Source organism: Natator depressus, chromosome 10 (genome assembly GCF_965152275.1).
Source record: "Natator depressus isolate rNatDep1 chromosome 10, rNatDep2.hap1, whole genome shotgun sequence".
NCBI classification, from domain to species: domain Eukaryota; kingdom Metazoa; phylum Chordata; order Testudines; family Cheloniidae; genus Natator; species Natator depressus.
In genome coordinates, this window is record NC_134243.1 from 41,500,084 (window position 1) to 41,526,676 (window position 26,593).

Sequence of the window (26,593 nt, forward strand, 5' to 3'; positions counted from 1 at the left end):
CACCATACAGAACTTCAACTTTACCATGAATTTGTTGAGTCCGCGTAGGTCCAGGATAGGCCGAAGCCCACTCTTTGCCTTAAGGATTAGGAAGTAACGGGAGTAAAATCCCCTGCCCCTGAGCTCTCTTGGAACCTCCTCGATCGCCCCCATGGTCAGGAGCATTTGGACCTCCTGTACAAGGAGTTGCTCGTGAGAGGGGTCCCTGAAGAGGGATAGGGAGGGCGGATGGGAGGGAGGGGAGAAAGAAAATTGGTGAGAATATCCCCTTTCCATCATGCGAAGAACCCAACGATCTGTAGTTATGAGAGACCACGCACGGTGGAAACGGGAAAGACGATCCCAGAATGGAGGGGAAAGATCTTGGTTGGTGACTGGTACACTGTCCTCGGGCGCACCTTCAAAAGTTTTGTTTGGGTCCTGCCAGTGGCTTGGGCGGGCCTTGGTTCTATCCGGACTGGTGGGTTTTCTCCTGCCACCTTGCCCCCACCTCCTATAAAAGTCCTGCCTCGGCCGAGGAGAGGGATAGGATCGTGGAGGCTGCAGCTTAAAGGGTCTACACCGAGTGACCGGTGTGTGCATTCCTAGGGAGCGCATTATGGCCCTGGAATCTTTGAGGCTTTGGAGCCTAGAGTCAGTTTTGTCAGAGAACAGGCCCTGCCCCTCAAATGGAAGGCCCTGTAGGGTTTGCTGCAGTTCTGGCGGTAGGCCAGACACCTGAAGCCACGATATGCGGTGCATGGCTATGCCCGATGCAAGGGTCCTGGCAGCAGAGTCTGCAGCATCCAAGGAGGCCTGTAAGGATGTCCTGACCACCTTTTTGCCTTCCTCTACTAGGGCCCCAAACTCGTCTCTCGACTCCTGAGGCACTAACTCCTTAAATTTTAACATGGAGTTCCATGAATTATAGTCATAGCAGCTCAGGAGCGCCTACTGGTTCGCTACCCTGAGCTGCAGCCCTCCGGAGGAGTAAATCTTGCGCCCGAATAAATCGAGACACCTGGAGTCCTTTGATTTGGGTGCCAGAGCCTGTTACCCATGTCGCTCCCTCTCATTCACCAAGGCTACCACAACTGAACATGGCTGACGGTGAGTGTACAGGTACTCATACTCCTTGGAGGGAATAAAGTATTTCCTCTCCACTCCTTTAGCCATCGGAAGGAGGGAAGCAGGCATCTGCTAGATTGTCTTAGCGGTGGTTGGATGGTACATATGATTGGCAGAGCTACTCGGGACGGGGCCTCCGCTGATAGGATGTCCACCACCGGGTCTTCCAATTCTATCACCTCCTCCGCTTGGAGGTTCATATTACGCGCCACCCTATGCAGGAGGCCTTGGTGGGCACAAAGGTCTATTGGAGGGGAACCCGAGATTGTTGTCCCAGCCACTGCCTCATCTGGAGAAGACAAAGACGCTGCCATTGAGGCTAGAGGGTCCAGTGGTGACTCCTGCTGGGATGGTTCCTGTTCTCTGTGGTCCACAACGCCGGGGTCTGGGGCTTGCCCAGGGGTCGGGGCTGCAGTTTCCATGCCCCCCCCCCGGAGTGGGACAGCTTATGGTGGCCTCCGGCACCCGAGGTTCCGAGTGGGCTGAGCGGGAGGCCCCTGACAGGACTCCCTGGACTTGTGGTAAGCCCTCAGGGTCCAAAAGGGCCATTGTGTAGGCCCCTGGCTAGGATCATGGCCTTCCTCCTGCCAGTGTCCGGCATGACCCTCACTGTGGCCAGGAGCCGAGTACCCCGGGCATGAGCCACCACTGGACTGAGACAAACGGGAGGCAGATAGTGAGAGCCAACGCGGTGCTGAACGTGATTGCGTCGAGTCTCCAGGACACGGTGCAGATCAGTACCAGGCCGCGGGCGACTGGTGCCATCAAGACGCTGGGGTGTGGTGCCGGGACCGAGACCGGTGCCGAGGTCTGGGTTGGTACTGAGATCCAGACCTCGACGATGACCGTCTGCGGGAGCGGTGCCAAGATCTCCCCCGAGATGGAGATCGGTGCACCGAGTGGTGCCGGGAGTCCCAGCGGTCCCATGAGCTGGAGCGATGCCGTGAGCTGGATCGGTGCCGTGAGTACGACCGGCAACGCGAGGGGGAGTGTCGTTGGGACTGCGAGCATCATCGGTACTGTGCACGGTGTCAGGAGCGAGATTGAATCCGCAACCATGACCGGTGCCATAGTTCCACCAGAGGAGTTATCGGCCAGATCAGGGCTGGCTTGCCCCGGGACAGTACTGCACGAGCCTGAGCCGCGGTTTGCGGTGAGGCCGACTCCATCCGGGTGATGAGATCTCGCGCCACCGCGAAGGTTTCCAGTGTTGATGGGAGCCAGGGCTCAACGACGCTACATGTCGGGCAGCCTGTGCGCACTGGACTCAACGGCTCTTCTCTCAATGCCGGAGTCAATGGTGTCGCCGTGGGGGCTTGCACTCTCAGTTGCTCCATAACCGGACACGACTCCGAGGGCGGCCTCAGGGGTGCCGGCGACTGCTGAGGTGGATAAGTTGATTCTGGCCTGTGGTGCCGCTTCCAGCCAGGTGAATGAGATTGGCGCCGGACCAGTTGCGCCGGTTGCGGTGTCGGGGAAGTATGGTGCCTCCGGTCTCTGCTAGAGTCCGTCTGCGGTGCAGTACCTGCTGCTGTCGCTGGGGTGCTGCGCACCGAAGCACCTGGCGCTGGGTCATGGCACGCCGCTGGAGGATCCGGGCTAAGGGCCGCCTCCATTAGGAGCTGCTTCAACCTAAAGTCCCGCTCCTTCTTGGTCTGGGGCCGGAATGCTTTGCAAATTTTGCACTTGTCCACCTGGTGGGTCTCCCCCAGACACTTCAGACAGGAGTCGTGGGGGATGCCAGCTGGCATAGGCTTGGAACAGGCTGAACAAAGCTTAAAGCCCGGAGCCTTGGGCATGAGCCCAAGCGGCAAGTGAGGAGGAGAGGGAAAGACCCCTTCCAACCCACTACCCTGTAGCCAGACAGCCAGCCCGCCCCCCCCCCTCAGACCAGCATTGCTGGAAACACACGGGAGCCAAAAACCACAGGGCACTTAACATGAATTCCAGCACAGCCTTTGAAGCTGAGAGAGGCACAGGTGTGCTGCTACAATGTGCCACTGGGAATATACAACAATTGGGCTCACAGCAGGCAGAGGCGCTGTGACAGACATGGCTCTTAGCCCCTACTAAAACAGCATGATGCACACACACCAACATCCTAGGTGGGAAAATATTTACCCTAATAAAAGGAATGTCCAGTAGTTGACACTTATTGTTTCTCTCCCTTGCAAGTGTAAACTACTCTTGCGAGAGCTGGCGTCACCCAGATAGACCAGCCCCAATTTGGCACAAGAAAGGAGAAAGAGAATAAAGGAGTACAGAGGTATAAGTAGGGGACCTACAGCACCATGATTTTTGAGTGCTTTTCACTATCTATCTGCTGGTCAGATAAGTGACAGCCTCCCAAGGCTTCTGCAGCTAAGAGGGTCCCTAAGCCTTGTCCCTTATTCGTCTTTCTGCGGAATTGAGTGACCGATCCTGGCTTGGCACCGCTGGAATCGAGAGATGCAAGGAGGGTAAGAAGCACCCACACCTGATCTCCTATCTTTAGTGTACACATGTTTTGAAATAGAGCTCTATACTTTGTTTTCTTTCTTTGGGATTGTAGCTTCAGTTTTGTAACTTGTTTGTGTGTGTAACATCTCTACACTTAAATAAGTAGGCACTAGCAATTTTGTAACCACATGATTAGAATCTAGTTTAATAAATTTTGGTAACCATTTATGCATAAGCCTGACTTGTTTCTCTGGTTTACTGTAAAGCAGCCAACACAATTAAAGAACCTCAGCCGTTTTGGCTATAAAGCCTGGCCATTAGGTGAGAGTACTAAGAGCCTAGCGTTGAGTTGTGCCGCCTCCACGGGGCAAACTCTTGGGGCACCTGTCAGTCAATCCTGACTGCCCGCTGCGAAGGAGCTCTGAGCTCTAGCAGTTAAAGTCACGGGTGGTTAGGACCTTGGGGCATCCGTCAGCCTAGCCCGGGCTGCCCGCCGCGAAGGGACAGTGCGTCCTAGCGGTTAAAGTCATGGATGGTATAAAACGGGCATAGCTGGCACCTCACCAAACATCCCTGGCCATCGGCTAACATACCCTAACTTTATATATACACAACTACACTATACTAACTATAGAACTATACGAACTGTGGAAAAGAGAGAACGCTAGGGAAAGTGGAGAACAGCAAAGCCGCGCTCCACAGTTCCAATGACCGTCATGGGCGGTAAGAAGGGGCAGTAGTGGAAGAGTAGGGAAGGTGTAGTTGATTTTCTTGCTACTAGTTTCCCCTCCATTATTGCTTGGAAGTCAGCCTGGTCTTGTGGCAGTTTTTCAGCAAAATCCTCCAATTTGTTGTAATGAAGGAAATCGTATTTGCCAAGTAATGCCTGATAATTCGAGATCCTGAATGGAAAGCTGACTGAGGGGAGAAGACCTTGCAGCCCAAAAGGTCCAGCTGCTTGCCTTCCCTGTCAGATGTGCTGGAGCATGGATGCTGTTGTCAAGCTCGTTCCATCACTCCCTGGACCACAAGTGAATTGCGGGTGGGGTGGGGAAGGTGTGAGAAAAACTCATACCCCTTGGCTCTCACATAGTAGCATTTATCTGCCCTGTTGGTGGTAGGCATACATGTGGCATACATATGCCAAACCATTCTAGCTGGCTTGGGGATGGCATCAATTGGCAGAGCAACTCTACTCATCACCAATGAGTGAAGTGTGTCCAGCAGCTTATGAGGAGTGTCTTGGATCTCCTCCAGAGGAATGTGCAGCTCTCCTGCCACTCTGCGCACAAGATCCTGGAATTGGCAGTAGTCATCAGGAGATGGGGGAGATACCAAAGCCACTGCTGCTTCAGGTGAGGATGATGGGAATCTCTCCTGTTCCAACAGTACCAGTGGAACCGGACTGAGTAGCTCTTCTTCCATGACCAGTTCCGAGCATCTACTCAAAGGTGCCCAAAACAGCGAAATAGGCAATGTTTCTCTCACAGAATAGACAGGTTCCAAAGATGTGTATTAGGACCAGGATCCCCAGTAGGGCCAATATGACAGATCCAGAGGGTGTTGTGGTGGGCTCCACAGTGCAGGAAACCAGTGACTCCTTGGTGGCTGAAGTGGCGGTTACTGCCAGGATGTAGAAGGCCTCCACTGGTACTCATAGTGGCAGGAAGGGATGGACAGAGCCCACTCTTCATTCAATTTCTCTGAAGACGAAAATTCAAAGGCCGGTTCCATCAGCAGTATTGGCGGAGCCAGTGGAAATGTGTTCACCACCAGAGCAGGGAGTGAGGAGTGATTCAGCAGCGGCATGCCCTGCATGGGAGATAAAGTCTCCCTAGAAGTAGAGGGTCCCAGATGGTGTGGAGACCTCAGCTTTCCCAGAGCAAACACTTCCTGGGGCTCTGGTGCTTCACCCAAACTCCCTGGAGTCAAGGGACCTCTCTCTGTCCCAATCCAGTACAGGAACAATGGTCCTCCATGGAGTGGATGGTTCTTGAGCTCAGAGAAATGCCAGTGTTGGTGGTGTGTGCAGGTTGGTACCCAGTACTGACAGATCCGTTAGTTTCAGTGGTCTCTTTTTGTTCTTGTGTGCTTTAGTGTGCGCTACCTCCCCATGACTGGAACTCATGGAAGGAGCCTCTTTTCTTAGGGATGGAGGAAGACTTACTGCCATGCTTATGTGAATGCTTCCTTGCCTCCAAAATAGGCCCCGGCACAGGGTCCATAGTGGTTGAACCGCTGGTGCCAGACTCAGACTCTGTAGCTGGAGGTGCACTCCTGGCTGCCTCACGCCAATGTATAGAGGGGGATGATGGGGGGGGGCACCAAACCTGGGTCCAAATAAGGTTTCATGGCAACTTCCAAGAGGTGCTTCTGGAGGCAGAGAGCCTGGCCTTCTCGGGTACAGCTGGAGAAGGACTGGCAGATACGGCACCTGGATGAAATATGGGCTTCTCCCAAGCAGTATAGGCAGCGCTGATGTTTGTCACAGGCAGGAGGTGCAAATTTTAAAGCCTGGGGTCTTCGGCATAGTCCAGTATCCACGCACTGAAACAAAAACTAGTAAACTACCAAAACTACTATATAAACAGTAAAAACAGTAAAATAGTTAGCTTTGGAGTATATACAACTCTTTATCTTTTTTAAAGTGCGTCACATGTGAGAGGACACTAATAGTTCTGACTCGGACCATGTGGTGGTGAGAAGGAACTGGATACATGGTTGGTCCGTCCTGCCCTTTATCACCTTGGGCAAAACAATGAGGCGAGCCAAGGGCGCATGCGTGGACCAATGGACACAACTACTTTCAGAATCTCCGACTCTGGATGCATGGTGCATATACGTAAACCCTCAGTGGAATACAATAGGGACCATCACTTGAAGAAGAAATAAACACTATAGGAGTAGCTGACTGGTCCAAACTTCACAACAAACTACACGACCCTGTGGTGGAAACTCCAGTAACAAAAAAGAAATTACTCTTTCTGCTCAAGGTTCCCCGAGGCTGGGACTAACAGGCTCTGTGAAACAATTTTAAAACTGCAAGGTGGGTTCATGACGACTCACTTGAATTAATTCATCTTTCCCACTCCACTAAACCTGGGACACAGTCTTTACTGGCAGCATTGAAGATTCAGTAGCAATTATTTTGTAGCACTTTGGAAAGATGTGTACAGAATGCTTTCAGGTGGCTACCTGTCAAACACTTAGGATTGACAGAATTCAATTTTTATTTTTGCTAATTTAGATTAATATTTTTTCTATTTTTAAGAATATATTTTATTTTTATCTATTTTTATTTTTAATATTTTTTCTATTTGTAACTGTTTTTATTTTTACAGTTGCGGAGAATGAAAATGGGTTGGGGTTAGGGATGGCACAGCGCTGACAAAGGAGGCCGAGAGGCCCAAGGCACAAAGTGTGGGGGAAGCTGAGGTCCTGACCTAGCACACCAGAGACCCCAGACCAGGATTGCTAGGAGGAGAACAGGTCCCCGGCCACAGGCTGCTGCTGAACAGTATCTGCCCAAGGATGGCTCTGACACTTGTGGTTGATGAGTGAGAGAGCAGGGTTGTGACAAAGTTGCTGCAGAGGATTCCCTAAAGAGCCAACAGGACCAGTGACACCCAGTCCCTGCAGGTGCAAGGTGAGTGGAAGGCTGCGGGGCTGGCTAGGCAGAGCAAAGCGGAGACCTCTCAGCCAGAACTGCAAGAAGCATTACATGTCCCCTGCCATGGGGGAGGCCACCCACTGTTGAATGACTCCTGTTCAAGACAGAGCCATTCAGCAGAAGGGTGGCCTCCTCTGTGGCAGAGGATTCATAGTCCTCTTTGCGGGTCTAGTCAGGGATGTCTGCTCTGTTGCACCAGGAATGCAGCCTCCCCACCTAGGGTGACCAGACAATGAGTGAGAAATCTCGGGACATGGAGTGGGAGGTAATAGGAGCCTACATAAGAAAAAGACCCAAAAATCGGGACTGTCCCTATAAAATCGGGACATCTGGTCACCCTATCCCCACCACACCTTGCGCCTGTAGAGATTGGATGTCACTGGTCCTGTGGCAGTGCAGGAAGCCCTCTGGATGAAACATGAGCGGGTCCATGACATTAGGGCTGCAGAGGGCTCCCTGCACTGCCGCAGGGCCAGTAACACCCGATACCCACAGGTGCAAGCAGGGAAGGGTACACTCATGCCCATTGTTACTGACAGACACATTTTTCGTCAGTTTCAGGGTGTCAGCTGAAATAGATGTTGACCTACATCTATCCATTAAAACTGAATCCTGCCAAGCCTACAAACCAAGCCGCCAAGTCTATATACCAACTCTCTTTCTGCCTGAGAAAATGAAATCCCTGTGGCAGAGTCAACCCTGAGCTGAGAGAAAGAAGTCAAACTGACTGATTTGTATGCTTCAGTAATACAAGCCTTATGCTACACAAAAGGAGACAGCTTTTTCCTTACTCAGGCCACTTGTAAAAACTAAGAGCATCCAAGGGCCTAAGGCTACTTATTTCAGTGGATAAATGTGGTAAGGACATTAAAATACTGCTGTGCTTTTGGATATTTAGAATTAGGGGAAAGGTTGGGAGGTGAAAGTCCTTGTCCATATGGCACTCTGACTTTATTTTGAGTCTGAAAATGAGAGTTTCCCAGGATCAGCCTATCTAGAAGAAAGGTAAAACAAGCAAACTGCCAATTTACGCACATTTTTCTAGCATAGGTGATGGTTATCAGAAAAGGCCACCCTACACTGACAGACAGAATTGAGAAACAGGGCATCCATTGGCTTGAATACTGCGCAACAGTCTACTCTGCACTAAATCAGAGTCCCAGAAATGAAAAATTCTCTTGAGACAAATGTACATTTTTTCTTTCCACATTGAAAAACTCAGGGTACATGTACATAGCAAAACAAACAAACAAAAAAACATGGCAGCAAGTCTCACAGTCCGGGTACCTAGGTCAGGCTTGCAGGGCTTGCGCTGAGGGGCTAAAAATAGTAATGCAGACGCTCAGGCTTGGTGCCAGGGTCAGAGACTCCTCCACCTCTCCAGGTTTCAGAGCCCGTGCTCCAGCCAAATGTCTCCACTGTTATTTTGAGTTCCGCAACATGAGCCCTGCGACCTCGAGTCAGTTGATCCAGGCTCCGAGACTCACTGCCACAGGTCTTTTTTCACTGTGTAGATGTATCCTCAGTGACCTACTATTCAACCCTAGAAAAAATATGCTGCTATTACCCAAAGCTCAAGCTTACCCACTGAGGGTGCCCTTTTGACCCTATCCTGGTCAGGATGGAACAGGACTTTGGTTGTATCCCTTGTCCCTACCACAGTACGTAATTTTAACACAGAACCTATAATATCCCTTGGAAGTAACTGATTTCTTAGACAATAACACCATTTCTACCACTTTAGTTAATAGTCTTCTCCTGCGAATACCAGCCTTTCAAGCGCCAGGACTTCAGGCAGAGCCTTTTGAGAGTATATATGTTACACTCACTACCATAAGATCAATACCTAGTAGTCTGCGTGTGCATTTGTCTCTCATCCACTACAAAGGAGGAAGTTAGTTGACAGACAATCTCTAAAATTGGACAAACCCTCAAATCTATTCAAAATGCTATGCAAAGATCATATTCCTGGGTTCATCACTCTGATCACACCAAGAACCACCCTTCTAATTCCTCCTTTCACACCCACTGCATCATATTAAAAATACTTGTCTTCACCGTTAAAGGCGTTCAAGGTTTCACCTCACCTTACCCATCATCTCTTATATACTTCTGAGCCATCAATTCCTATCTCTACTCTGCGAACAATGCCAACATTTATCACCCATCACTCCAATTTTCCCTCAAACATCTTTGCATTTTTCTTATGTCGTCCATTATGAGAGGAATTCCCCGTAAAAATCTGCAGAGCCACTATGTTGTCTTCCTTCAAATCCCTCCTCAAAATTCACCTTTGTCATGTCATGATGCCAAAAGACACACTCAACAATGGCTAGGCAGCTAATGTACTAAGACCATTGCTCATCATATTTATCATTTCACCTGGTGAGCCCTGCCCACTCACTGGAGCCCTGCCCACTCACCGGAGCCCGCACCCCTCACCTCCTCCTGCACCCCAACCCCCGGCCTGAGCCCTGAGTCCCCTCCTGCATCCCAAGCCCTTCCCAAAGCCTGCACATCCCCCAGAACTCCTTGCCCAAGGTCGGAACCCCCTCCCGCACCCTAACTCCCTCCCATAACCCCCACCCCAACCCCCTGCCCCAGCCCTGAGCCTGCTCCCCCACTCAAAACCCCTTGGCCCTAGCCTGGAGTCCCCTCCCGCACTCTGAACCCCTCACTTCTGGCCCTGCCCCAGAGCCTAGGGGAAGCCTGGAGCCTTCCCCCCAGAGGCTGTGTGTGGCCTGCGACTGATTTTTTTCTGTGGGTCAGTGGCGCCCAATAGAAAAAAGGTTCCCCACCCCTATGTAGAGTCAGAGGGTTTTACTCATGTCCCAAGCAAGCCAATCAGAGGAGTAGTAGTTAAATTCTTCTTAAGACTAGGAAAAATTGGTGCCACAATCCAGGCACTTTCTCCTTGCATTCCTGTATTAGAAAATAATTGCAGAACTCAGAATCAATATCCTGCTGTATAAAAAATGGAAGAAAGACTTAGGACTTTCAGGCAGGCTCCTCCTGAAAAAGGTAGTTTTGCAGCCAACAAAAGGAGCACTCATCTGCCTGTGTGGATGGAGGAGTGAGGAGAAGTTCATTTGTTCCAAACTTGAAGAACCTAAAGCAGAAAGTTTTCAACCAGACTTATCTTTTCTAAAAATTTGTCAATCCTCATGGCGCACACACAAAATTAATAAAAATAACTACAGCTGAGAATAAAGCAGATATATTGAATTATATAGTTTACTCTCATCTGATGTTTTTTGCTGGTTACAAAATTCATTGCTACAAAAACATGAGTTTGCAACTTTTGGATCTCAAAATGGTAGGTTGAAATACTGATATAAATTATATTTTGCACTAATTGTCAATATGTTTTAGCTTTTCCATTCACTATAAGGAGGACATGTCTAGCTAGTCATGAAATATAGGAGTTTCTACATGCACAGCTTACACCAAAATGTATTTATGCAGACACTACATGTTAGTTTGGTTTGTTTTATTGTTAACTGTTTTATAAACCAGATAAAAGTTATGGAGGGTTTACCATGGATGGACAGGGGGTCAGTGGTATTGATCATAAGTAATATATCCAAGGTATGTAAGAGGTTTGTGAAGGAGTTTTAATTCAAGGAAAAAGTATTTTCTTGCTTTTTTCTCCTTTCCTAGAGCATACAATTGCAGAGATCTGTTTTCTGTGTGTAAAATGATGCTGAAATGCATTTGCTGCTAATGTCTAGTCATTTATATGAAATTAAAATTATGAAGAAACCTGCTTCTGCTATTAATATGACACAAAACTGAAATGAACTGTTTAAAATGTTAAAATAAAAAATGTTGTGATGAAATTTGTGCTGGTTGATTAGAAACTAACATTCTCCTTTAAACTATATTGACTCAGAATTATGAGACTGATGGCTAGTTCTTGCTCAGAACAGTATGATGGACAACTGATATCTCTTTCAATAAGAACATAAGAACGGACATACTGGGTGAGACCAAAGGTCCATCTAGCCCAGGATCCTGTCTTCCAATAATAGCCAATGCCAGATGCCCCAGAGGGAATGAACAGAACAGGTAATCATCAAGTGATCCATCCCCTGTCACCCATTCCCAGCTTCCGGCAAACAAAGGCTAGGGACACCATCCCTGTCCAACCTGGCTAATAGCTATTGATGGACCTAAAAGTTACTCTCAATAAAAGTTACTCTCTTCAAATTAAATGAAATAATTATTTCTAACTAAACACTGGTATCTCTTGTTTAGGGTTTTACAAAAACATTTTAGTTACTTACTAAGCTGACTGATTAATCAGTCAAACTCACTATTTGTGTTGTTTTTTATCCCACTAATTTAAGAAGAAAAAACAACAAATTAAATTTTCAGTAAGTAAACATATACTAATGGAGCCGAAGTAAAGAATGAAGTAACATGAAGGGGAAGGGAGTCCAGGAGAGCTGGCTGTATTTCAAGGAATCCCTGTTGAGGTTACACGGACAAACCATCCCGATGAGTCGAAAGAATAGTAAACATGGCAGGCGACCGGCTTGGCTTAATGGTGAAATCCTAGCGGATCTTAAACATAAAAAAGAAGCTTACAAGAAGTGGAAAGTTGGACATATGACCAGGGAAGAGTATAAAAATATTGCTCGGGCATGTAGGAAAGATATCAGGAGGGCCAAATCGCACCTGGAGCTGCAGCTAGCAAGAGATGTCAAGAGTAACAAGAAGGGTTTCTTCAGGTATGTTGGCAACAAGAAGAAAGCCAAGGAAAGTGTGGGCCCCTTACTGAATGAGGGAGGCAACCTAGTGACAGAGGATGTGGAAAAAGCTAATGTACTCAATGCTTTTTTTGCCTCTGTTTTCACTAACAAGGTCAGCTCCCAGACTGCTGCGCTGGGCATCACAGAATGGGGAAGAGATGGCCAGCCCTCTGTGGAGATAGAGGTGGTTAGGGACTATTTAGAAAAGCTGGACGTGCACAAGTCCATGGGGCCGGACGAGTTGCATCCGAGAGTGCTGAAGGAATTGGCGGCTGGGATTGCAGAGCCCTTGGCCATTATCTTTGAAAACTCGTGGCGAACGGGGGAAGTCCCGGATGACTGGAAAAAGGCTAATGTAGTGCCAATCTTTAAAAAAGGGAAGAAGGAGGATCCTGGGAACTACAGGCCAGTCAGCCTCACCTCAGTCCCTGGAAAAATCATGGAGCAGGTCCTCAAAGAATCAATCCTGAAGCACTTACATGAGAGGAAAGTGATCAGGAACAGTCAGCATGGATTCACCAAGGGAAGGTCATGCCTGACTAATCTAATCGCCTTTTATGATGAGATTACTGGTTCTGTGGATGAAGGGAAAGCAGTGGATGTATTGTTTCTTGACTTTAGCAAAGCTTTTGACACGGTCTCCCACAGTATTCTTGTCAGCAAGTTAAGGAAGTATGGGCTGGATGAATGCACTATAAGGTGGGTAGAAAGCTGGCTAGATTGTCGGGCTCAACGGGTAGTGATCAATGGCTCCATGTCTAGTTGGCAGCCGGTGTCAAGTGGAGTGCCCCAGGGGTCGGTCCTGGGGCCGGTTTTGTTCAATATCTTCATAAATGATCTGGAGGATGGTGTGGATTGCACTCTCAGCAAATTTGCGGATGATACTAAACTGGGAGGAGTGGTAGATACGCTGGAGGGGAGGGATAGGATACAGAAGGACCTAGACAAATTGGAGGATTGGGCCAAAAGAAATCTGATGAGGTTCAATAAGGATAAGTGCAGGGTCCTGCACTTAGGATGGAAGAATCCAATGCACCGCTACAGACTAGGGACCGAATGGCTAGGCAGCAGTTCTGCGGAAAAGGACCTAGGGGTGACAGTGGACGAGAAGCTGGATATGAGTCAACAGTGTGCCCTTGTTGCCAAGAAGGCCAATGGCATTTTGGGATGTATAAGTAGGGGCATAGCGAGCAGATCGAGGGACGTGATCGTTCCCCTCTATTTGACACTGGTGAGGCCTCATCTGGAGTACTATGTCCAGTTTTGGGCCCCACACTACAAGAAGGATGTGGATAAATTGGAGAGAGTCCAGCGAAGGGCAACAAAAATGATTAGGGGTCTAGAGCACATGACTTATGAGGAGAGGCTGAGGGAGCTGGGATTGTTTAGTCTGCAGAAGAGAAGAATGAGGGGGGATTTGATAGCTGCTTTCAACTACCTGAAAGGGGGTTCCAAAGAGGATGGCTCTAGACTGTTCTCAATGGTAGCAGATGACAGAACGAGGAGTAATGGTCTCAAGTTGCAATGGGGGAGGTTTAGATTGGATATTAGGAAAAACTTTTTCACTAAGAGGGTGGTGAAACACTGAAATGCGTTACCTAGGGAGGTGGTAGAATCTCCTTCCTTAGAGGTTTTTAAGGTCAGGCTTGACAAAGCCCTGGCTGGGATGATTTAACTGGGAATTGGTCCTGCTTCGAGCAGGGGGTTGGACTAGATGACCTTCTGGGGTCCCTTCCAACCCTGATATTCTATGATTCTATGAATGTTTAAACCTAAAAAAATTAACTTGAATTTGAGGCCCAGACTCAGAAAAGTATGTAAGCACATGCTTCAACACATCCCTATTCAGAAAGGAACCTCAATAAAGGGTGTTCTTAAACTCCATTGACTAAGTCTAACTGTCATTGTGCCCATCATAGAATCACAGAATGTTAGGGTTGGAAGAGACCTCAGGAGGTCATCTAGTCCAATCCCCTGCTCAAAGCAGGACCAAAACTACTAAATCATCCCAGCCAAGGCTTTGTCAAGCCGGGCCTTAAAAACCTCTAAGGATGGAGATTCCACCACCTCCTAAGGTAACCCATTCCAGTGCTTCACCACCCTCCTCGTGAAATAGTGTTTCCTAATATCCAACCTAGACCTCCCACACTAAAACTTGAGACCTTTGTTTCTTATTCTGTTATCTGCCACCACTGAGAACAGCCGTGCTCCATCCTCTTTGGAACCCCCCTTCAGGTAGTTGAAGGCTGCTATCAAATCCCCCCTCCACTCTTCTCTTCTGCAGACTAAATAATCCCAGTTCCCTCAGCCTCTCCTCATAAGTCATGTGGCCCAGCCCCCAATCATTTTCGTTGCCCTCCGCTGGACTCTCTCCAATTTGTCCACATCCGTCCTGTAGTGCGGGGACCAAAACTGGACACAATACTCCAGGTGTGGTCTCACCAGTGCCAAATAGAGGGGAATAATCACTTCCTTCAATCTGCTGGCCATGCGCCTACTAATAGAGCCCAATATGCTGTTGGCCTTCTTGGCAACAAGGGCACACTGCTGACTCATATCCAGCTTCTCATCCACTGTAATCCCCAGGTCCTTTTCTGCAGAACTGCTGCTTAGGCAGTCGGTCCCCAGACTGTAGCGGTGCATGGGATTCTTCCGTCCTAAGAGCAGGACTCTGCACTCTATCCCACAATTCCTGACTCAGTAAATGCAATATATTCTAGGTGTTTTACAAATATTCTAGGAGCTTTAACCAGTTAAATTTTTCTAATGTAGACCAGGTGATAGGCATTGATTTTACAATTTAGGGCAGAATGGACTAAAGAGCATTAGAGATAGGTCTTTCTTTCAAGTGAATCTCAAACTGAGCAATCAATTACCTGTCCGGCCAAGATATAGAAACACAGAACATTCTATGGGACAATTTAATTTCCATTCAAAAAGACAAGACACTAAAATCAGGAGAAGATTGAAATTCCTTCTCTATGGACATGCAATTTCATTTTCAACATTTTCACAAGGAAAGAGAAGTCATTAAGTGTAGTCCCTAATGTGGGTATCTTGTGCAATAATATAATCTAAACCAGGAGGCTACATAGCATGATAGAAATTCCAAAGAATCCTTATAATTACCACAAACCTGGAAATCTCTAGAGCTCATATGAAAGGCCCTGCAAATACTCAGAAATATTTTAAAAGCAAGGTGTAGCAAGTTTAAAACAAGAATTCAATCATGGTTTGAAGACTATTAAAAAAAAAAGACACAAACTCTATCCCTGGGCCAGAAAAAGAGACTACCAGTCACTGCAACAAGGCAACCTGAAGATTTTCATGACTACTAAAACTAAACCTGCTTAGAAACCTGATTTCTAAGTACTTTCAGTTTAGTTAACCTGCCAAGGAAAATATAGAAACCCTGTGAATTACAGCAGCTTTTGATGCCTGTTAAAACCACAGTGTGGTTTTGACAAACCCTGGTTTTTAACAGGCGTCAAAAGCAGCTGTAATTCACAGGGATTTTATGTTTTCCATGGCAGTTTAACTAGATTGAAAGTGACTTAATTGGAGCAGGTATTCAAACAGTGGAAGTGGAATCAGAGCTCTAAACCATCAAAAAAAGTTAGAAAGAAAGAGTCAAAACTTCTGCACAATCAATGGGAAAGTCCATGTAAAACAAACTCTCATGCTGGTCAGAAGAGCTAGGGGTTGGACCTGGCATCCAACTCAATGTCTTATTTCTGATCCGTTTTTATAGCTGTGCTCCTGTTAGAACATCTAGTCATACTGCTGTTCAGTTGTCCTGTATTACACTAAATATACTAAACTGCAAATAGTTGATGTCATAGTTACTCCTTAGTTTTGTTATAGAAAGGTAATCTGTGAAAAAGATAAACATGGTCAAGATTTTTCAGAAGTGACTAGTGATTTTGTGTCTCCCCGTTTCTGGGTGCTCAACTGGAGACATCTTAAATGGGCCTTATTTTCAGCAGCTGAATGCTCAGTATTTTCTAAAAATTAGGTCTCTCTAAAAATGCCTCAAGTTGGGTACCGCAAAATTGAGACAATCACAAATACCAGTCACTTTTGAAAATCTTTGGCATAGGTATTTCAAACACCAGGCTCCGTTCTGGAAAACCTGAAGATGCCTATCTACACATCTTGCCTCAAAAGAGTGACCAGCCCCTTTCTTTACAATTGCCTCCTCACAAACAAAGCTCTTCTTTAGGGCTTTTAGTGTAGGGAACCTTTTATAGGAACTCTTTCCCAGCACACTTTTCTTGATTGCTTTAGGGCTGTCATTACCTCTGTCACATTTAAAGTCCCAGCTGCCATTTGGCAGCAGACTGCTGCTTGCCAGATCTCCTTTCCTTCTATCTGGTAAGTGTTCCTATTATGTTTTCCCTTCATCTTATCATTAAAGGAGATAACACAAGTATGCAAATGGATAGACTGATGGGGAAAAATCTTTTAAAAAACAGATTAGTACCTGGAAGAACTTTAAGCTCTGCTTCATCACTGTATTTGGGGGACCCACCACTTTCAATGACACAGCGATAGAGTCCTCCATCCCCATCTGTAACATTGCTAATGATTAGAGCTCCACTTGGTAATGTGAATACACGGTCATCCAAAAAGAATGGCTGACGATCCTGCTCCCACCTCACAAATGGTACCAGATCAGCATTGACCTCGCAGTTCAGAATTACGCTGTTTCCTCTATAGACAGATGTTGATTCTGGCTGGCTAGTGAACCTTGGAAGTCCTGGAGAGGAAGGTGAAGAGAGAATGGAAAAATCAAAATTATGCCAAACTACCACAATTCTGAAGGTCAAACCAGCAATCTGACTGTAAGCCTGACAAAAGTTGCACTCCAACTTTCTAGAATCAGCAGATATAGATGAGAACAAGAAAAAAAAATTGCTTATTTGAACAACAAGTGAATACAACACAGATTCCACATGGGACATCATATTAAATATGTTTTAATAGGGGAAAGAAACACTAAGGGCCAAATTGTGAAAGCCTTTATGGGAGAAGGAGACCACCTGCAAAGAAAACTCACCCACTTCCCCATGTGCTCCCTCTCTGTGTCCCTAGGAAGCAAACGGTACTCCAGAAAAAATGGTGAAGCCTAGACCAGTCCCCTCTTGGACATCAGGCTATATATGCTTTGGGCCAAATTATGGCATTTAGCCACTGGTCCAAGTAAGTTGTGCTGTAGAATTATATCAGGAACTCAGAGAGGGACTGCACATGGCCCCACTTCCTCTCAGCATTTTTTTGAGTGCCATGCACCCCAGGGCTGAAAATAAGGTCTGAAATTATCACAAAACATAACACATGCCCTGGGGAAGGAGAGGAGGCTCCTGGAATGCTCCTCCCTTCCCAGATCCTACATTCTGCGAGAGGGCCTATTAAATACAATTATCCGTTGATGAGAGGTTTAAGTTAAGAATTTAAATTCAAAAGTCAGGAAATTTAGAAGTGTGCCCCCCACCCCACAATGGCAACATTATCAGTGTTCACTACACAAACGACAAAGATATACATTAACTTCACAGTCATTTAGTCATTCAATCTAAATAAAACACAGTAGGAATGTAGTGCATAACTCCCTTAGGCCCCTTTGTACACACTAAACTTAAAATACCGCTGTACTGGTGCACATGAGCAACATGACTAATGTAGCATTTGGAATTTCTTCATATGCAAGTGTTTATATTTTCAGCCTTAACTTTGCATTTATGTATTTTTGTGTATTTAATTTCTTTGCCTTACAAAAAAAGTTATTCCTGGATGCAGTACTATGGCATAACAGTTGTATTTTGCACACTACTGGCTTTAAACTATATCACTTTCTAGATAAACCAACAAATCTAGCTGAAACATTATAATAAAAATGGATTGCTCTGCAGTCTTCAAAATTTGTTTAAAAGGCCTAACAAAATGCCTAGACAAAAGTTAATTCAGGAAAAGGATGAGATTATTTCCCTTTAACAAACTAACAATGTTAAAGTTTAAAAACTCTAAATTCTCATAAATCAGGAAATTTACTTCAAGTTCCAACACCAATTTATTCTGTCTCTCTTCTCCAACCCCCACCCAAATCTAAATTTTCCAGTACAGGCCACAAACCCCGAGGAAATTACATACCAGTTTGGAAACCCAGCCCACGCACTGGATACTGACCAGAAACCCATGTTCCAAGTATGAGATCATCTTACTTTCTACAAATGTGACAGAGAATAATCCTACCCTCTGTTCACCACACGAGCTGGGGCTCACACCATATCTTCTAAAACAGGTGGGGCTTTGCTGATATTACTAATATTGGTCAGAAATCCAGATAGAGGTTAGTGATAACACTGTACTCCATGTATCCTACTCATTCAGTTTAGACAACATGATAAACCATCCACCCTTACAAGGTGAGACTAAACTCTGTACACAGTATAACCTAGAAGAGTGAATATTGGTTGTAGCATATGACTCAATACCATATTCTTGTAATTCATATATGCAACAGGTAGATTTGTTCCTTCCATGTGGCAACTCATGTGTGTTTCCCACTAGTAAGCAGAGAACAAATGGCTGTATAGGAGCAGAACTAAGGTTGGTGTCGGGAATTTTAATTGATAATTTCCTGACTTTCAAGCACTTGGGGTTTTTTTTCAAATAAGTTAAAAAGTATTTTCAACTTTCCATTCACCCCTGCCAAGTGAAAAGTTGTCTACCGTGACAAAGTTCCTCCTCTACCTTGGTGGGTCTTGCGCTTATTGGCGGAGTTGCTTGCCTCGGAGATTCATGGCAGCCCTCAGTTTGGCCGTTTTCATGAACCCACAGTCCAGGTCAACTCGTCCTGTGTCTGACCAGGAGTTGGGAGGTTTGGGGGGAACCCGAGCCCGCCCTCTACTCCAGGTTCCAGCCCAGGGCCCTCTGGAATGCAGATGTCTAGAATGCCTCCTGGAACAGCTGTGCGACAGCTACAATTCCCTGGGCTATTTCCCCATGGCCCCCTCCCAACACCTTCTTTATCCTCACCATAGGACCTTCCCCCTGGTGTGTGATAATGCTTGTACTCCTCAGTCCTCCAACAGTCCGCGTTCTCACTCTCAGCTCCTAGTGCCTCTTGCTCCCAGCTCCTCACACGTGCACCACAAACTGAAGTGAGCTCCTTTTTAAACCCAGGTGCCCTGATTAGCCTTCTTTAATTGATTCTAGCAGCTTTTTGATTAGAACACCTGCAGCCAATCAGCCTGTCTGTCTTGTCTCCAGAAGGTTCCTGATTGGTCTGGAACCTTCCTGGTTACCTTACCCAGGGAAAAGGGACCTACTTAACCTGGGGCTATTATATATGCCTTCTATTACTCTCCTGTAGCCATCTGGCCTGACCCTGTCACACTACCAAAACATTTTTTGCAAAGTATTTTAATGAACTTACTAAAAGCAAAGACAATTGAGTTTTCCCAAAGTAGATGAAGTACACTATCAGCCCTGCATATCTATGAGTTCCAGAATGATCTGAAAAATCTCAGTGGAAATAAAATCAAGAGAACACTAGTACATACCTAAAGGCAGAAAAGTAATTTAATTTACTACACAGCTAGATCAGATTTGCACCATAATTCACAAGTCACAGACTCTTCTATAACAAGCCACAAGTCAATTGATCAACAATATCAGTCAAATGACACACTCATGCTTACTTCCTCACATATGCAGCAAGCAAAGCATTTTGACTATAAAAGCTGTAGGCCCAGTGAAGCCAATTATCACTAGGTACAAGTTTCAGAGTAGCAGCCGTGTTAGTCTGTATCCGTAAAAAGAAAAGGAGTACTTGTGGCACCTCAGAGACTAACAAATTTATTAGAGCATAAGCTTTTGTGAGCTACAGTATTGGGTACAAGTATTTGCTAGCCAGAATAAAATGTATGCAAATGTTCTTACAGAAGAGTTGTTATAACACAGTATAATAGAATTCGACATACATATTAAACCAGCCTTTTGAATTAGTGTTGAAAAGTCTAAAACAAAAAGATATGCAAGGGTCTAAATTGTGACGGTCTCAACTACAATAATGTTCAGCATAGTGTACTGAATTTCTGTATTCCCAACCAAAAACCTAAGTGAAATGTTCACATTTCAAGGTATTTACAACCTTAAGATATATTATTTCTTGTGTTATTTTCAACTACCTTGCCATCAGTCTGCCACCTTCCTCTTTACTAATTATGTCTGAAAACTAACCATGGTCATTTGCTTAAAGGAAGCTGGAAAACAGCTGACTATGCTAGGTTTTGATGATGTTGCTGTCAGTGGCCTTCATCTCCTCTTTCATTCAACCATATGAATTATCATAATCTGAGACTAAATCCACTTTAGTCACAAAATGATTGGCAGAGAAGTAAGTTTATCACGGGGTTCTCAGAAGCCAGATAGGATGAGTGGCATAGACATGGAAACAGCTATGATAGCCATAGTTACCATTACATAACCATTTCCATTCTAACCCAGTCTCTTCAGAAGCTCAAAACTGTCTGAAGCTTTCACCTTTCAGGCTGAAATTCTCCCTTTTTGGGTTAACGGGATTTTTTTCTTGAAGTTTGAGCGAAAATGGTTAAAGAGACTAAGGGTATGTCTACACTATGAAATTAGGTCAATTTTATAGAAGTCGATCTTTAGAAACCAATTTTATACAGTTGATTGCGTATGTCCACACTAAGCACATTAAGTCGGCGGAGTGCGTCCTCACTACCATGGCTAGCATCGACTTACAGAGCGATGCACTGTGAGTAGCTATCCCACAGTTCCCACAGTCCATTTTAATTCTGGGTTAAGCTCCCAATGCCTGATGGGGCAAAAACATTGTCACGGGTGGTTTTGGGTACGTCATCAGGCTTCCCTCCCTCCCTGAAAGCAATAGCAGACAATCGTTTCGTGCCTTTTTTCCTGGGTTACCCGTGCAGAGGCCATATCACAGCAAGCATGGAGCCTGCTCAACTCACCGTACATCTCCTGTGGGCTGCTGGCAGACGCAGTACTGCATTGCTACACAGCAGCAGCTCCTTGCCTTCGCGGCAGATGGGACAGTAGGACTGACAGCCGTTCTACATCTCCTGTGTGCTCCTGGCAGACCTCGGTGAGGTCGATCAGGAGCACCAGGACAGACATGGCTATTCTCCTCTTAGAACACCGAATGGGAGCCAGAGACTCCAGGTCATTCTCTTCTTTAAGTTTCGTCTCATGGAAATTCAGTCCTGCCTGGAATATCATGCGAGCTGGAGGCTTCTGCCTCAGGCTGCTCTCCCAGCCGGCAGCACTGCACGGTCGCACCTGCCCCAGCCTACCCCGTGCTCTGATGGCTCATGAAGCCTGGACAGTAGTAAGGAACAGTTCAACTATAGGCTGAGCAAGTGCAGAATGGTGGTAGAGTGTGCCTTCGGACGTTTAAAAGCTCACTGGTGCTGTTTGCTGACTAGGTCAGACCTCAGCGCAACCAACATTCCCATTTTTATTGCTGCTTGCTGTGTGCTCCATAATATCTGTGAGAGTAAGGGGGAGACATTTATGGTGGGGTGGGAGGTTGAGGCAAATCGCCTGGTGTCCGATTTTGAGCAGCCAGATACCTGGGCAATTAAAAGAGCACAGCAAGGTGTGCTGCACATCAGAGAGGCTTTGAAAACCAGTTTCATGACTGGCCAGGCTTCAGTGTGACAGTTGTGTGTGTTTCTCCTTGATGCAAACCCACCCCCTTTGTTGATTTTAATTCCCTGTAAGCCAACCCTCCTCCCCCCTTCAAAATAAAGTAACTATTGTTTTGAAACCATGCATTCTTTCTTTATTAATTAAAAAAAATATGAGATAACGGACAAGGTAGCCCGGATGGGGTGGGGAAGTAGGGAAGGACAAGGCCACATTGCTTATTGTAGCCACAATAAAAATCAAACTGTTTGAATGACAGCCTTCTGTTACTTGGGCCATCCTCTGGAGTGGAGTGGCTGGGTGCCCGGAGCCTCCCACTCTGCGTTCTTGGGCATCTGGGTGAGGAGGCCATGGAACATAGGGAGGAGGGTAGGCAGTTATACAGTGGATGCAGTGGGAGTCTGTGCTCTTGTTGGCTTTCCTGCAGCTCCAACAGACGCTTCATCATGTCCATTTGCTCCCCCACCAGATGCTTCATCGTGTCCATTTGCTCCCCCATTAGCCTCAGCATCACATCCTGCCTCCACTCTTTGCGCTCACTTAATTCTTTCCTGGCCTCTGCCACTGAATGCCTCCATGCATTAAGCTGTGCCCTATCACTGCGGGAGGACTGCATGTGCATGTGCATTTTTTTCGCCTTCTAATCTGCGATAACAACAGGGATAGAGATGATAGGGGGAGCGTAGAAACATTCTAAGCTCTACGATTCTGGGGGGACTACATGGTCACCTGTGCTGCTGAGTTTGCCCCGCTGACCAAACAGGAAATGAAATTCCAAAGGTCACGGGGCTTTTCCTGTGTACCTGGCTAGTGCATCGGAGTTCAAAGTGCTGTCCAGAGCAGTCACAATGGAGAACTCTGGGATAGCTCCTTGCAGCCAATACTATTGATTTGTGTCCACAGTACCCCAAATTCGACCCAGCAAGGTCGATTTTAGCGCTACTCCCCTCGTCAGGGAGGAGTACAGAAGTCTATTTTAAGAGCCCTTTAGGTCGACAGAACAGGGTTGGTTGTGTGGATGCAGTCATTTTTAAATCGACCTAACATGGCTAAATTCGACCTAACCCCATAGTGTAAACCAGGCCCAAGTAAAATGGGAATGATAAAAAATATTTGTCCACAATATTTTATTACACAGCTCTACAATCAAAATAACTGAGTGTTGAAGGATGAAATATTAGCATAGAAATAACCCTCTTTGAGAAATGCCTTCACTTTTTACCAGTTATTACCACCTGAGGGACTGTCAAACAAGGAGATTTTTCCTTCCCAGGACAATCTGCAGCTAAAGGAAAAGGGATGTTGTAAAACGAAAGCCTTACTTAACAGTTTAAATTTCAAATGCTTCAACTGTTTTTCCTTATTCTGTATCATTAATAAAATGCTTAATGGATTTGTAATGGAGTTTTTCCATGACACTAAGCAGGCTGTGGTCTCTGTATACCAAACCATGAACTTCATTTAAGATAATTTAATGTTGGTCCTTTTCACGCTCACGTTAACATCTTTGACTCTTTGGGCCCATATAGTCCATTTAAATTAATACAACTGATCCTGTCAGATATTACTTTAATATTTAACAATTTAGCAAGAAGTGAAGTATTTAGCTGATCTTTTCAACTGTGGATTGGCCAAAGAATTCTTAAGAGAACTGATCTTATCAAGGTCAATCTAAATAGTTTGAAATGATAGGAGCAACAGCCCTGGTAAGTGCACATATCATAGTCATGCTCAGTAAAATGGCATAATAAAGTAGCTGTTTTTATATATTTCCCTAGCATCAAATAAAAGCTGCCTCAATTAAAAGAGAAGGAAAACAAAGGGAGAATTGCTACCTGAAAGCAAAAATACACTGAAAAATACAGACATGTAAAGGGATGCTGTATCAAGGCCTCCTTGCCTCATTCCCTGCTCACTTCACAGTTTCATTCAAAATTCAAAGGAAGGGATTCTGAGTATTTTACTAGAGCTGCAGGAGGAGAGCCAGGGTTCCTGCAGAGCCCTTCCCTCAATCTCATAAGGATCTTATAAAGTCTGCAGGAGCCCTCTTGACTTTTTGCTATCCAGCTGCGTTAGCAACAAACATACTGTGTGTGAAACAAATCCTTATTTAGCTACTCACTATATGAGCTTGGCAAACTGCTGTGCATATTAATTATTCAGGGTTCTCAGCTCTGTCACATAAAAGCTTTTTTTCCCAGAAAAAGTGAAGGCATTTCTCAAAGAGGGTCACTTCCATGCTAAAATTTCATCCTTCAACACTCAGTTATTTGGTTGTAGAGCTGTGTAATAAAATAGTGCGGAAAAATATTTTTTTATCATTCCCATTTTACTCAGTCTCTTCAACCATTTTTGCTCAAACTTCAAGAAAAAAATCCAGTTAACCCAAAAAGGGAGAATTTCAGCCTGAAAGGTGAAAGCTTCAGACAGTTTTGAGCTTCTGAAGAGACTGGGTTAGAATGGAAATGGTTATGTAATGGTAACTATGGCTATCATAGCTGTTTCCATGTCTGTGCCACTTATCCTATCTGGCTTCTGAGAACCCTGTGACAAACTTACTTCTCTGCCAATCATTTTGTGAATAAGGTGGATTTAGTCTCAGATTGTGCTCATTCACATGGTTGAATGAAAGAGGAGATGAAGGCCACTGGCAAAGAAAAGAGAAGTTAGTTGAGATGGGCTGAAGCTATTATTGCTGCTGCTGTTCAAGTCCAATCCTATTTCCTAGAAGACAAAACAAGACAATGGACACGATAGGGGAGAGAAAAGAATGGCAAAGATAAAAAAGGCAACTTCTGTTTCCGGTGCTGACTCTCATTTGCAACCTCGCTGCTGGAGAGACGCAGGCATGGTTTAATTGGGGATTGGTCCTGCTTTGAGCAGGGGGTTAGACTAGATGACCTCCTGAGGTCCCTTCCAACTCTGATATTCTATGACTCACTCTTATAAGCCACTTGAAGACCTGGCAAGCTTGTAGCAGCATTGGGCTGTTTAGGATATTGCATTTTGCTGCCTCTCTTGTCACAGACTCACAGCACTGTTACAAAACACAGTCTTAGACAGGTAAGCCAGATTTTTATTAGACAGAAGGGAAAAGGAGAGGGACAGGAAAGGTAAGAAATAATGTTGGCAGTGAAAAGGACACATGCGGGGAGACAAAGCCTCACATCCCAGTTGGTGTTTGGGATTTAGTCAAAGATGGTGGAGATGGCAATGTCATCTGGATTTCTTCTCCCTGGCCCAGTCTGGTCAGGATATCTATCAGGATGAAAACAACAAAGGCCCAACAGTGTTACAGAACGTCCCAGGAGACCGTGGGGTGGTAACCATGATGGTAAAACTCTGACTTTTCTTGTTCTCCTGGTAGGGTTGCCAACTTTCTCACACAAAACCAAACACCCTTGCCCCACCCCTCCTCCGAGGCTCTGCCCATACCCCACCCCTTCTGAGGCCCCACCCCATCTCACTCCACACACACACCCCCGCCGCCTTCTGTTACTTGCTCTCCCCACCCTCACTCACTCGCTCATTTTCACTGGGCTGGCTCAGGGGGCTGGTGTTCGGGCTCCGGGGTGGGGCCAGGGATGAGGGATTTGGGGTGCAGGAGGGGGCTCCAGGCTGGGGCTGAGGGGTTCAGAAGGTGGGAGGGGGGAGAATCAGGGCTGGGCAGGGGGTTGGGGCGCGGGGGGGGGTGAGTGCTCCAGCTGTGGGTGCAGGCTCTGGGGTGGGGCTGGGGATGAGGAGTTTGGGGTGCAGAAGGGTGCTCCAGGCTGGGATCGAGGGGTTCGGAGGGCAGGAGGGGGATCAGGTGTGCAGGCTCTGGGCAACACTTACCTCAAGCAACTCCCAGAAGCAACAGCATGTCTGTTGTGTCCCCCTCCCTCCCCCACCATGATGAGGCACGGACAGACAGCTCTGCGCACTGCCTCATCTGCAGGCTTCGCCTCTGCAGCTCCCACTGGTTGTGGTTCCAGGCCACTGGGAGCTGCGGGGGCAGCACTTGGGGCAAGGGCAGCATGCAGAGCCCCCTGGCTACCCCCTGTGCATAGGAGCTGGAAGGGGAACATGCCGCTGCTTCCAGGAGCCGCGTTGTGTGGAGGCTATCAGAGAGCCTGCCAGCCCCACGGCACAGCGCCACCAGGATCCCTTTTCGACCAGGTGTTCCGGTCAAAAACTGGACACCTGGTCACCCTAGTTGGCAGCCAACTTATGTTTTTCGTCAGCAATTTTTGGGCTCACATCCCCCAAAGTTTTTTCTTTTTAAGAATCCCAAACGGGGAGTGATGCCTGGAATAGCCCATCTTCTCGTTATTTTGATTGCCAGTTAGGCCTAATTTCTGACTCACCAATTTTAGTCCACTGATTTCCAGTCCCACACTTCTTTTGTTTACCAGACTTGATTTCAGCACAGTCCTTGAGTAATATCAGTCAACCTTTTTGTTTGGACTAACTCAGACTAACTTCCTTCTGTACTTTTTCCCACCAACATTTGTTACAGGTTATTTTGACATTTTATGAATTTTCATTCACTTTTGTCGAACAACAAAGTACTTGACAAAGCAGTAAAGCATGATACTTGCTCCGAGGAGGCTTTGGAAACCTTATATTGCTGAAATATTGGGAATTTAGAAAGACCATTCATATAGTTTATAATTAAATGATATAAAATGTATCCATATGATTCCTAAAAATAAGAATTTGGTTCATCACTTGAAAACTGTAGTTCTATAAATTGTTCCCAAATTATTGGATTAGGCCATTGTCTTTTGCCCTCAAGTAGCTCTTCTGATCATGAAAATGATCTGGCATCCAACTCTCATTAGGTTTCGATCAAGCCATTCCAGATGAGAACTTCCCTAGCAAAACTAGTGAATAACTAGTTTAAAAATCATTATCTCCAACAATAATTCTGTATCAAACTATG

General features: G+C 46.1%; 1 protein-coding gene across 9 annotated transcripts in view; it reads right to left on the minus strand.

Moving 5' to 3' along the window:
- The window catches only part of NEO1 (neogenin 1), a 520,914-nt gene that overhangs the window by 248,625 nt on the left and 245,696 nt on the right, over positions 1-26,593 (minus strand). For all 9 annotated transcript variants that reach the window (XM_074965871.1, XM_074965869.1, XM_074965867.1 and 6 more), the window contains exon 3: positions 16,454-16,729. In XM_074965871.1, the coding sequence (XP_074821972.1) occupies positions 16,454-16,729 (276 nt within the window). The remainder of the gene's footprint in view (positions 1-16,453; positions 16,730-26,593) is intronic.